At 54.2% G+C, this 13190-nt stretch overlaps 1 protein-coding gene across 1 annotated transcript; it reads right to left on the bottom strand.

The window, feature by feature from the left end:
- Positions 1 to 172: 172 nt before the first annotated feature.
- LOC148815169 (Ig heavy chain Mem5-like) lies at positions 173 to 11353 on the bottom strand. The gene is made up of 6 exons (XM_088905896.1): positions 10853 to 11353; positions 8777 to 9115; positions 5625 to 5948; positions 5437 to 5538; positions 4660 to 4772; positions 173 to 4427 (listed from the first exon to the last, which is right to left on the bottom strand). Exons 1-6 carry the CDS (start codon positions 10923 to 10925, stop codon positions 4401 to 4403), a joined length of 978 nt encoding a protein of 325 aa, XP_088762022.1. The 5' UTR covers positions 10926 to 11353; the 3' UTR covers positions 173 to 4400.
- Positions 11354 to 13190: the final 1837 nt, after the last annotated feature.

Below are 13190 nucleotides of genomic sequence, written 5' to 3'. Positions count from 1 at the left end.
CCCGGGCAGGACAGCCGCGCTCGTGCGCTCCTCGTGAAGACACGAGGGTCCGGCCGCCGGCAGATACAGGCGGGGGGGGTTGATAATCAAGCGTGTGTCTTCGTGGGGGTGGTAGGGAGTCTAGAATGACAATGCTAACGCGGCGCCAGCAAAAAAAGATCCATCCTGTGGGTTTTTTTTCTCTCAAAGGTTTATTGAACGTCAGATTATACAAAGGAGAAAAGAAACGCAAAACAGAGAATAAAACATACAAAACAATTCGCTGTCCGAGGTCATCACAAATCAGAACACAAGTCACAGTTTTTACATGCATCAGTTGTGTCTTGTGCCTTGTTATTGTGTAACTACTCGAGTAATACTGCCTTTCCAGAGGCAGTGACATCCAGACCACCTCGCGTCGTGAATATGATACCGACAGAGTGTTACTAACAGATTAATTATGAATAAATGTTCTTTTTCCATATTACACGTTATAGTCCGCTGTCAGTGTAACAGACGTGTCTGTCCTGCTCTCCGTGCGGGCGGGCGGAGTCGTCTCTGTGGTTAAAGCTCTCGGACACGGGTCCCACGTCCTGGTGCGTCCTCGGCCCGAGCCGTATCAAGCCCGCTTCTCCCCGGACGGCACACGCACACACTCCCGCCAGCAGCCGGCCTCTGGACACGGGGGGAGTCCACGCAGACATCGCCCCAGATCCGCAACCGACAGACCCCGATACTGCTCCGACCCTCGTCAGCGACAAGCCCTGCTGTATATAGCGCCTTTCAAGGGGCGTGAGTGGACAGTGACTGGACGCAGGACAGTGGGGTGTGGGGAGAGACTGTTTTTTGAGGGGACATGTTCATTCCTGCCTCGCGCAGGCATCGCTTTGTGCGTTTCAAACCGGTTGTGTATCGTGGGCGTGGGTGTGTGTAGGTGCCTGAGTGTCCTGCAGCGAGTTCCTGTGTGTGCGTGTGTGGGCGCGGGCCTCAGGTGGGTTTTGGGGTCACCGCGCTGTGTGAGGCGCGCGGCCGACCGCAGGCCGCCCCGCCCGCGACAGTCAGCGCGAGAGCGGATACCCATCCGCCGACCACGCGGCTGCGTGTCCGGCGCGCTGTGTCTCACCTGTTCGCTCCGAGCGCAAAAACTTTCCGTCTGCTGAGACTGCGAGGTGACTCTCGGTCTAAAAATAACCCTCACTGGCCTGAAACACACTCAGGCGGGGAGACTGCGGCTGGAGAGCCGCCGAAAACAGTTTCATGAGTCAGCAGAGCCTATTCGATATTCTCTGATCCTAAAGGGTCAAGCGAGTGATAAAAAATATCCTGACTGTCATACAGAATTTAAAAACTACATGTTACAATAGGAGCTACAGTCCCAGTCCAGTAGAACAGTCTGTTACAATAGGAGCTACAGTCCCAGTCCAGTACAACAGTCTGTTACAATAGGAGCTACAGTCCCAGTCCAGTAGAACAGTCTGTTACAATAGGAGCTACAGTCCCAGTCCAGTACAACAGTCTGTTACAATAGGAGCTACAGTCCCAGTCCAGTAGAACTGTCCTGTTACAATATGAGTTACAGTCCCAGTATAGTAGAACAGTCTGTTACAGTAGGTACTACAGTCCCAGTCCAGTAGAACAGTCTGTTACAGTAGGAGCTACAGTCCCAGTCCAGTAGAACAGTCCTGTTACAATAGGAGCTACAGTCCCAGTGCAGTAGAACAGTCTGTTACAGTAGGTACTACAGTCCCAGTCCAGTAGAACAGTCTGTTACAGTAGGAGCTACAGTCCCAGTCCAGTAGAACAGTCCTGTTACAATAGGAGCTACAGTCCCAGTGCAGTAGAACAGTCTGTTACAGTAGGAGCTACAGTCCCAGTCCGGTAGAACAGTCCTGTTACAGTAGGAGCTACAGTCCCAGTCCAGTAGAACAGTCCTGTTACAGTAGGAGCTACAGTCCCAGTCCAGTAGAACAGTCTGTTACAATAGGAGCTACAGTCCCAGTCCAGTAGAACAGTCCTGTTACAATAGGAGCTACAGTCCCAGTGCAGTAGAACAGTCTTTTACAGTAGGAGCTACAGTCCCAGTACAGTAGAACAGTCTGTTACAATAGGAGCTACAGTCCCAGTGCAGTAGAACAGTCTGTTACAATAGGAGCTACAGTCCCAGTCCAGTAGAACAGTCTTTTACAGTATGAGCTACAGTCCCAGTCCAGTAGAACAGACCTGTTACAATAGGAGCTACAGTCCCAGTCCAGTAGAACAGTCTGTTACAGTAGGAGCTACAGTCCCAGTCCAGTAGAACAGTCTGTTACAGTAGGAGCTACAGTCCCAGTGCAGTAGAACAGTCCTGTTACAATAGGAGCTACAGTCCCAGTACAGTAGAACAGTCTGTTACAATAGGAGCTACAGTCCCAGTACAGTAGAACAGACCTGTTACAGTATGAGCTACAGTCCCAGTCCAGTAGAACAGACCTGTTACAATAGGAGCTACAGTCCCAGTGCAGTAGAACAGTCCTGTTACAGTAGGAGCTACAGTCCCAGTCCAGTAGAACAGTCCTGTTACAATAGGAGCTACAGTCCCAGTCCAGTAGAACAGTCCTGTTACAATAGGAGCTACAGTCCCAGTTCAGTAGAACAGTCTTTTACAGTATGAGCTACAGTCCCAGTCCAGTAGAACAGTCCTGTTACAGTAGGAGCTACAGTCCCAGTCCAGTAGAACAGTCTGTTACAGTAGGAGCTACAGTCCCAGTCCAGTAGAACAGTCTGTTACAGTAGGAGCTACAGTCCCAGTCCAGTAGAACAGTCTGTTACAATAGGAGCTACAGTCCCAGTCCAGTAGAACAGTCCTGTTACAATAGGAGCTACAGTCCCAGTGCAGTAGAACAGTCTGTTACAATAGGAGCTACAGTCCCAGTCCAGTAGAACAGTCCTGTTACAATAGGAGCTACAGTCCCAGTCCAGTAGAACAGTCTGTTACAATAGGAGCTACAGTCCCAGTACAGTAGAACAGTCTGTTACAATAGGAGCTACAGTCCCAGTGCAGTAGAACAGTCTGTTACAGTAGGAGCTACAGTCCCAGTCCAGTAGAACAGTCTGTTACAATAGGAGCTACAGTCCCAGTCCAGTAGAACAGTCTGTTACAGTAGGTACTACAGTCCCAGTCCAGTAGAACAGACCTGTTACAGTAGGAGCTACAGTCCCAGTCCAGTAGAACAGTCTGTTACAGTAGGAGCTACAGTCCCAGTCCAGTAGAACAGTCCTGTTACAATAGGAGCTACAGTCCCAGTGCAGTAGAACAGTCCTGTTACAATAGGAGCTACAGTCCCAGTCCAGTAGAACAGTCTGTTACAGTAGGAGCTACAGTCCCAGTCCAGTAGAACAGTCTGTTACAATAGGAGCTACAGTCCCAGTCCAGTAGAACAGTCCTGTTACAATAGGAGCTACAGTCCCAGTATAGTAGAACAGTCCTGTTACAATAGGAGCTACAGTCCCAGTCCAGTAGAACAGTCCTGTTACAATAGGAGCTACAGTCCCAGTCCAGTAGAACAGTCTGTTACAGTAGGAGCTACAGTCCCAGTCCAGTAGAACAGTCTGTTACAATAGGAGCTACAGTCCCAGTCCAGTAGAACAGTCTGTTACAGTAGGAGCTACAGTCCCAGTCCAGTAGAACAGTCTGTTACAGTAGGAGCTACAGTCCCAGTCCAGTAGAACAGTCCTGTTACAATAGGAGCTACAGTCCCAGTCCAGTAGAACAGTCTGTTACAGTAGGAGCTACAGTCCCAGTCCAGTAGAACAGTCTGTTACAGTAGGAGCTACAGTCCCAGTGCAGTAGAACAGTCTGTTACAGTAAGTACTACAGTCCCAGTCCAGTAGAACAGTCTGTTACAGTAGGAGCTACAGTCCCAGTGCAGTAGAACAGTCCTGTTACAATAGGAGCTACAGTCCCAGTCCAGTAGAACAGTCTGTTACAGTAGGAGCTACAGTCCCAGTCCAGTAGAACAGTCCTGTTACAATAGGAGCTACAGTCCCAGTCCAGTAGAAGTCTGTTACAGTAGGAGCTACAGTCCCAGTCCAGTAGAACAGTCTGTTACAGTAGGAGCTACAGTCCCAGTGCAGTAGAACAGTCTGTTACAGTAGGTACTACAGTCCCAGTACAGTAGAACAGTCTGTTACAGTAGGAGCTACAGTCCCAGTGCAGTAGGAGTAGATCTGTGTAGTAATCTACTGTATGAAGAAGATATTGAGATGTAAATCTATGAAATGCAGCTGTACGTCAGGCTGGACACAGATGCTCCTCCCAGCGCAGGGTGGAGTGGGAGAGGTCACTGCAGTCCCACACGCTGGCTGTGTGGAAGGATCCCCTCCAGGATGGCGTGTCTCGGGCCGGGCCAGGTCTGGTTGGGCCTGGTCTCTGCTGAGGCGGGTCACAGGTTGAGGGAGGAGTATTCCGTCTGGGAGAGGAGAAGGGAGTGGAGTCAGGAGTGTCAATGTGACAGTGTGTCAGTGATCTGTGCTGGCTGGACTGGTGTGGTTCTGATCTGTGCTGGCTGGATCAGTGTGGTCCTGATCTGTAATGGCTGGACCGGGGAGGTTCTGATCTGTGCTGGCTGGACCGGTGTGGTTTTGATCTGTGGTGAGAGGACCGGAGAGGCACTGCAGTGTGTCAGTGTATCAGAGCCTCACCTCGCTATGCTGTATGGACCGGGACGGTGCTGATCTGTGCTGTCTGGACCGGGTCGGCGCTGTGGGTTCTGGTGGTCCTCTGTGCTTCTTGGGAATCAGAGGGGCTGGCGGGGCTGAAACCACAGACACAGGAAACAGCCCCATTACCCACTGCGGAGCCCTGTCAGCCTTCAACTGACTGACAGGCAGGGAGACAGGCAGGCAGGGAGACAGACAGGCAGACAGGGAGACAGGCAGACAGGGAGACAGGCAGGCAGGGAGACAGGGAGACGGACAGGCTGACAGGCAGGGAGACAGACAGACAGACAAGCTGACAGACAGACAGGCAGACAGGGAGACAGGGAGACAGGGAGACAGGGAGACAGGCTGAAGGGCAGACAGACAGACAAGCTGATAGACAGGAAGGCAGTCGGGAAGACAGGCAGACAGACAGACAGGCAGGGAGACAGACAGACAGGCAGACAGGGAGACAGGGAGACGGACAGGCTGACAGGCAGGGAGACAGACAGACAAGCTGATGGGCAGGGAGACAGGGAGACGGGGAGACAGGGAGACAGACAGACACACAAGCTGACAAGCTGACAAGCTGACAAGCTGACAAGCTGACAGACAGACAGGCAGACAGGCAGACAGGCAGACAGGGAGACAGGGAGACAGGCTGAAGGGGGCAGACAGGCAGACAAGCTGATAGACAGGAAGGCGGTCGGGAAGACAGGCAGACAGACAGGCAGGGAGACAGACAGACAGGCAGGGAGACAGACAGGCAGAGCTGCTCACCTCGTCTCTGCCGAGCCCTGCAGGCACACACGACGGCCACCACGGACACCAGCAGCAGGACGGCCGTCAGGGGGATCAGGAACCCCAACAGCGGGCACACCCCTGGAACGACACGCAGAGTCCTGAGCGGGCGGGCGGGCGGGCGGGCGGGACAGGGTGGGGGGGCAGGAAGAGGGGGCGCTCCTCACCCTGCTCGCTGTCCTGCTCTGTGCGCTCGGCCCGGACGGAGGAGTTGTCCCCGTAGCGCAGCTCACAGACCACGCGCTGTCCCTGCAGCCGAGACGAGGGGACGGACAGGAAGGAGGACACGGTGAACACGTCCTCTTCGTCAAACAGCCACCCCACGCTCTCGCTTTCGGGGTCCAGGGGCGTCAGGGGGGTGCCCTCTGCCCCTACTCTCCAGACAGGGGTGCTCAAGTCTGGCCAGGGGGCGCCCCTCAGCTCGCACAGCAGTGCCGTCCGGTCGCCCTCTGGGCTGGAGAAGAGCTGGACCTCGGGCTCGATCTGTGGGTCTGAGCACACAGAGCGTCACTCCGGCCCACTCGCCCTGACCCACTCGCTCCCACCCCACCCTGACCCACTCGCCCTGACCCACTCGCTCCCCACCCTGACCCACTCACCCTGACCCACTCGCTCCCCACACTGACCCACTCGCCCTGACCCACTCGCTCCCCACCCTGACCCACTCCCACCCCACACTGACCCACTCACCCTGACCCACTCGCTCCCCACCCTGACCCACTCGCCCTGACCCACTCGCTCCCACCCCACCCTGACCCACTCACCCTGACCCACTCGCTCCCCACCCTGACCCACTCGCCCTGACCCACTCGCTCCCACCCCACCCTGACCCACTCCCACCCCACACTGACCCACTCGCCCTGACCCACTCGCTCCCCACCCTGACCCACTCACCCTGACCCACTCCCACCCGACACTGACCCACTCACCCTGACCCACTCGCTCCCCACACTGACCCACTCACCCTGACCCACTCGCTCCCCACCCTGACCCACTCGCCCTGACCCACTCGCTCCCCACCCTGACCCACTCCCACCCCACACTGACCCACTCACCCTGACCCACTCGCTCCCCACCCTGACCCACTCCCACCCCACACTGACCCACTCACCCTGACCCACTCGCTCCCCACCCTGACCCACTCACCCTGACCCACTCGCTCCCCACCCTGACCCACCCACCCTGACCCACTCACCCCCACCCCACCCTGACCCACTCACCCTGACCCACTCGCTCCCCACCCTGACCCACTCCCACCCCACACTGACCCACTCACCCTGACCCACTCACTCCCCACCCTGACCCACTCCCACCCCACACTGACCCACTCACCCTGACCCACTCGCTCCCCACCCTGACCCACTCCCACCCCACACTGACCCACTCACCCTGACCCACTCGCTCCCCACCCTGACCCACTCACCCTGACCCACTCGCTCCCCACACTGACCCACTCACCCTGACCCACTCCCACCCCACACTGACCCACTCACCCTGACCCACTCGCTCCCCACCCTGACCCACTCCCACCCCACACTGACCCACTCACCCTGACCCACTCGCTCCCCACCCTGACCCACTCACCCTGACCCACTCACTCCCCACCCTGACCCACTCACCCTGACCCACTCGCTCCCCACCCTGACCCACTCACCCTGACCCACTCGCTCCCCACCCTGACCCACTCACCCTGACCCACTCCCACCCCACACTGACCCACTCACCCTGACCCACTCGCTCCCCACCCTGACCCACTCACCCTGACCCACCCTGACCCACTCGCCCTGACCCACTCGCTCCCACCCCACCCTGACCCACTCACCCTGACCCACTCACTCCCCACCCTGACCCACTCCCACCCCACACTGACCCACTCACCCTGACCCACTCGCTCCCCACCCTGACCCACTCACCCTGACCCACCCTGACCCACTCGCCCTGACCCACTCGCTCCCACCCCACCCTGACCCACTCACCCTGACCCACTCCCACCCCACACTGACCCACTCACCCTGACCCACTCGCTCCCCACCCTGACCCACTCCCACCCCACACTGACCCACTCACCCTGACCCACTCGCTCCCCACACTGACCCACTCACCCTGACCCACTCCCACCCCACACTGACCCACTCACCCTGACCCACTCGCTCCCCACCCTGACCCACTCCCACCCCACACTGACCCACTCACCCTGACCCACTCACTCCCCACCCTGACCCACTCCCACCCCACACTGACCCACTCACCCTGACCCACTCGCTCCCCACCCTGACCCACTCCCACCCCACACTGACCCACTCACCCTGACCCACTCGCTCCCCACCCTGACCCACTCACCCTGACCCACCCTGACCCACTCGCCCTGACCCACTCGCTCCCACCCCACCCTGACCCACTCACCCTGACCCACTCCCACCCCACACTGACCCACTCACCCTGACCCACTCGCTCCCCACCCTGACCCACTCGCCCTGACCCACTCGCTCCCCACCCTGACCCACTCACCCTGACCCACTCACTCCCCACACTGACCCACTCACCCTGACCCACTCGCTCCCCACCCTGACCCACTCCCACCCCACACTGACCCACTAACCCTGACCCACTCCCTCCCCACACTGACCCACTCACCCTGACCCACTCACACCCCACATTGACCCACTCGCACCTCACACTGACTCACCAACACTGACCCACTAATGTCTGTCCACAGCACTGATGTCCAGTCCAGGAGGACCACAGTCAAGGGGCACAGTCAGGGTCAGGGGTCAGGTCAGTGGAGTTGCAGTCAGGGTCAGGGGTCAGGTTAGGGGGGTCACAGTCAGGGTCAGGTCAGTGGAGTTGCAGTCAGGGGTCAGGGGTCAGGTCCCAGGTTCACAGTCAGGGTCAGGGGTCAGGTTAGGAGGGTCACAGTCAGGGTCAGGGGGTCAGGTTAGGAGGGTCACAGTCAGGGTCAGGGGGGTCACAGTAAGGGTCAGGTCAGTGGAGTTGCATTCAGGGGTCAGGGGTCAGGTCCCAGGTTCACAGTCAGGGTCAGGGGTCAGGTTAGGAGGGTCACAGTCAGGGTCAGGGGGTCAGGTTAGGAGGGTCACAGTCAGGGTCAGGGGGGTCACAGTCAGGGGTCAGGTTAGGAGGGTCACAGTCAGTCGTATTACTCGGCACCATGCCTGATTTCAGCGCTGTTTGAACAGACGGGCAGACGCGTCTGCTGACTCAACTACCGGCGACTGAGCCGCAGAGAAAGTGAAAATATCGCCGAACAGAAAGTCCCAGCGGGCCGGCTCCTGATCGGACCGGAATCGCCCCCCCGGCTCACCTGTGACGGCCAGCGCCGAGGCGCTCCCGGGCGTGAACTGGAGAGCAGCACGCATGACGCAGAAATAGAGGCCGGCGTCCGACAGCCGCAGGCCGGTGATGGTCAGACTCGTCCTGCCGCTGTCCCCGGGGAGCTCCCCGAGGTACCGGCCGTACTCCTTGCTATACAAGCTGAAATAGGCCAGGCGCTCCACCGACCCCCGGACGTCCTGCCGGTACCAGCTGATGTGCGAGAAGGACTTGGGAACGCCGTCCAGCTGGCACGTCAGGGTCACATTACCGCCGACCTCCCCGAACACGACCGGCACCGAGCCCGCGGAGCCGCTTCCAGAACCTGCGGCTGAACACACACACACAGCGCACCCATAACTACACGAAATCTGCTCATAAATACAGAAAACCTCTCCATAAATACACTCGCGAACACGTACATTAGTTCAGAAATTCATCCACACACAAGAAATAATCCGCAGACATTTATAAAATAATCCAGAAACACGCAAAATTAATCCATTACACATAGCCCCGAATTCATAATTACACAAACACACAAGTACATTCATCCAAAAACACACAAATTACGTGTAAATTAACGCATAAATGCACACAAGGAAATTAGTCCATAAATACACAAATATCTATAAATACACACGTTCACCAAAATAACCCATAAATGCACAAATAATTAATCTATAAATACACACGTTCACCTAAATTAACCCATAAATACACAAAGAATTAATCTATAAATACACACGTTCACCTAAATTAACCCATAAATACACAAAGAATTAATCTATCAATACACACGTTCACCTAAATTAAACCATAAATGCACAAATAATTAATCTATAAATACACACGTTTACCTAAATTAATCCATAAATACACAAATATTTCATTTATAAATACACACGTTCACCTAGATTAATCCATAAATACACAAATAATTAATCTATAAATACACACGTTCGCCTAAATTAATCCATAAATACACAATTAATCTATAAATACACACGTTCACCTAAATTATTCCATAAATACACAAATAATTAATCTATAAATACACACGTTCGCCTAAATTAGTCCATAAATACACAAATAATTAATCTATAAATACACACGTTAACCTAAATTAATCCATAAATACACAATCTATAAATACACACGTTCGCCTAAATTAATCCATAAATACACAAATAATTAATCCATAAATACACAAAGAATTTATCTATAAATACACACGTTCACCTAAATTAATCCATAAATACACAAATAATTAATCTATAAATACACACAAGTAAATTAGCCCATAAATACGAAACAATTAATCCAGAAACACGAATTAATTTATCCTTTCATTCAAACACACACTCATACACAGACATGCACATACACATGAAAACGCATTTCAACACTAAAATACCCACAGATACAGACACGCGTACCTCGCGTGAAATAATGAATGAAGACAGAAATATGAAAGAAATTAACACGCATCTCGTCAGAGGAAAGGAAATGGAATTAAAAAGGCTGGAGAAACGGATGATTTTTTAATATTCTGGTCTGTGAGAGGAATAATAATTTCTCCCGGCGCCCCCGCAACTAAACAGTAACAGAAATAGTTCAGTGAAAATAAAAAGACAGAAATAGTGAGATATAAATACTGTGAAAATAGCTATCGAAAAGGTTCAGCTACCCAGAAACGGAATAATAATATTAATAATAATTAATTAATAATAATAAATTAAAATAATAATAAAAATTAGTCGAGAGTTGGGTCTCGGTCTGTGGATCACGGGTGGAGTGGAAGAGATAATCGAGTCTCGGTCTGTGGGTCACGGGCAGAGTGGAAGAGACAGCGGGGTCTCGCTCTGTGGGTCACGGGTGGAGTGGACGCGAGAGAAAAATCGGCCCCGTCTGTGCTCAAGCCCCCGAAACAGAACAGAAATAAAAAATAAAGTTCATTAAAACTAAAAAAAAACAGAAATAATGAGACATAAAAACTGAAAACAGGTCCAGTTACCATGAAAATAATAATAATAATAATAATAATAATAATAATACGCGGACTCACCGGCTGTGAAGCGGACCAGGGTCAGCAGGACCAGCGGGAAGAGCGAGACGCCGCACACGGCCCTCGTCCCCATGGCAGCGACTGGCGACGGGCTGAGGGGCTGAGGGGCTCCTGAGCTCCGGCTCTTGAGCGGTGAGCCCAGGCTGACGGGCTGAGGGGCTCCTGAACTCCGGCTCTTGAGCGGCGAGCCCAGGCGACAGGCGACGGGCTGAGGGGCTCCTGAACTCCGGCTCTTGAGCGGCGAGCCCAGGCGACCAGCTGACGGGCTGACGGGCTGAGCCCAGGCGACCAGCTGACGGGCGGATGGGCTACTCCGCTCCGGGTGAGGCAGACAGACTGCGGTCCGGGCAGGACCCGGCGCCGGCGCGCTGCGTGTGTGCGTGTCCCTGCGGGCCGGCGGTGGGTCTCTGGCGTGGGCGGACTGCGGCCGCTCGCCGGCAGCGTGGGCTCGGACACCAGTGGAAAGTTACGCGGTCGCCTGATTCCGGAACCCGCGGCTGCACCGAGCCGTTTCAGCAGAACTGAAACCGCGCCTCTTTCTCGTTCACCAGACAGGACACACACACACATACACACATACACACACAGCACAGGGTGTGCGTCCTGTCCCTCAGAGCCCCGCCACACCGGTCTGGACCCACAGTCCTGCCGTGTTCGAGCCCGTCCGTGCTGTGCTCGGTGGTGTGTCTCGCACACGGTCTCCGTGTAGAGGGCAGAGTGTTACCAGCTTAATAATAATAATGATAATAATAACTTTACAGCCCAGTCTTGATAGAGATAGAGAGATAGATAATACTTTATTAATCCCGTAGGGTAATTGATGTTACATCAATTGATCAATTGATGTGTTGATGATGAAGAGCTCCAGTATACTACACAATACTACACAAGATGGAACCAAGGAGTTTCATTATTTCATTAGTATCTCAAGCTCACGGTCTTTCGCATCATTTTCATGCAGCCTGAGCAGGGCCGGTCCTCAGCACAGACACAGCTCCCAACACAGCCCCGCTGTACTGCTTACAACAATCACATTAACTCGCTAACTAGAAAAGCTTTATTTACCAGCTGTGAAGGACTCGTGAGAAATAACTTACAAACAAGAACACAAGGCACACATTTGACCAAATGGTAAAATAAAACACGTCTTTTAACACTGATAGTAATAAAAAGGAGAATCAATAACAATGGATAGTGATAAACATGCTTCCAAACTGGAGCAAATCAGAGCTGAAGAGCGCTGCGCTGCAGCTGCAGAAATAGCAGAAATAAAATATGAAATCAAGTAAGAAATGAAACAAGTGCTCTCAATGAGACAGGAGATGAGATCAGCCGGGCTGAGCAGATAGGAAAGTTTTATATATATAAAAAAAACTTTCTATCAGTCAATTCGCCTGTGTTTCCGACCTCAGGGGTGTTTTGATGCGCTTGAAGAGCTCTGGCACCGGGAGAGAGACTCAGCCCGAGGCGCTACAGGTGGAGCCGCACACAACCCCCCCCGTTAAGGAAAGACAGGCGAGACCACAACCCCCCCGTTAAGGAAAGACAGGCGAGACCGCACGGTTAGATGTCATCGCCGAACAGCTGGCCTGGGCAGCGCCGGGTTTTAGCGCCTGCCGTGTCCAGCTGGGGGGAAGCGTGAATCTGCGGACTTCGGCACAAACAGCTCCAGTAATCTACGTGTCTAGAGCTTGAAAAAGTGGCACGTCCGCGCTTCGTGGAACCAAGTGAAATACAGATGATTGCACGGCTACGCACGTAGTGCACTATCACAACGACGTGACTCGGCGCCCCTCGGATCCGAGATCGCTTATCCCGCTTACGACACGTTGCTTTCTCGGTCATCACTGGTCAGTTTTTTTGACTGGGCTTCTGTTAGGATGATCCGCAACAGAAGTAGCTTTTTCGCTCACATCTGGACGTGCCGATTAAACGTGTTGCACATGGAGGGGGGCCCCCTGGCGGCCTCTGGGCCCTAGGCAGCCGCCTGGTTGACCTATGCCAGGGGCCGCCCAGAGCCCCGGCCGAGCTCCGCCAGCAGCAGGTACTGAGGGTCAGTGGCGCCACCTGGCGGCGGTAAGTGGAACCGCATAGAGCCCGACTGGCCTTTCTGGAAGAGACCCCGGGATCAGGGGGCTGGCGACCCTCTACAACGGCACCAGTGTGACCCTCATCTGACCCATCTTCGCGGTCCAGGAGGAGGGCCCGGTCCAGCTCATCGGCCTCCCGCAGCCGATGGGCCCCAGGATCTCAGGGGGCCGCCTCCTCTGTCACTCCAGGGCAGATGGCACTTGTGCCAGTCCCCCGCCACTCTTAGCGTAAAGAAGGGCCTCCTGTA

The sequence above is a fragment of the Atractosteus spatula genome, chromosome 25 (genome assembly GCF_055471065.1).
Source record: "Atractosteus spatula isolate fAtrSpa1 chromosome 25, fAtrSpa1.hap1, whole genome shotgun sequence".
NCBI classification, from domain to species: domain Eukaryota; kingdom Metazoa; phylum Chordata; class Actinopteri; order Semionotiformes; family Lepisosteidae; genus Atractosteus; species Atractosteus spatula.
The sequence above is the reverse complement of the archived record's forward strand: the minus strand, read 5'-3'. Positions and strand labels throughout refer to the sequence as shown.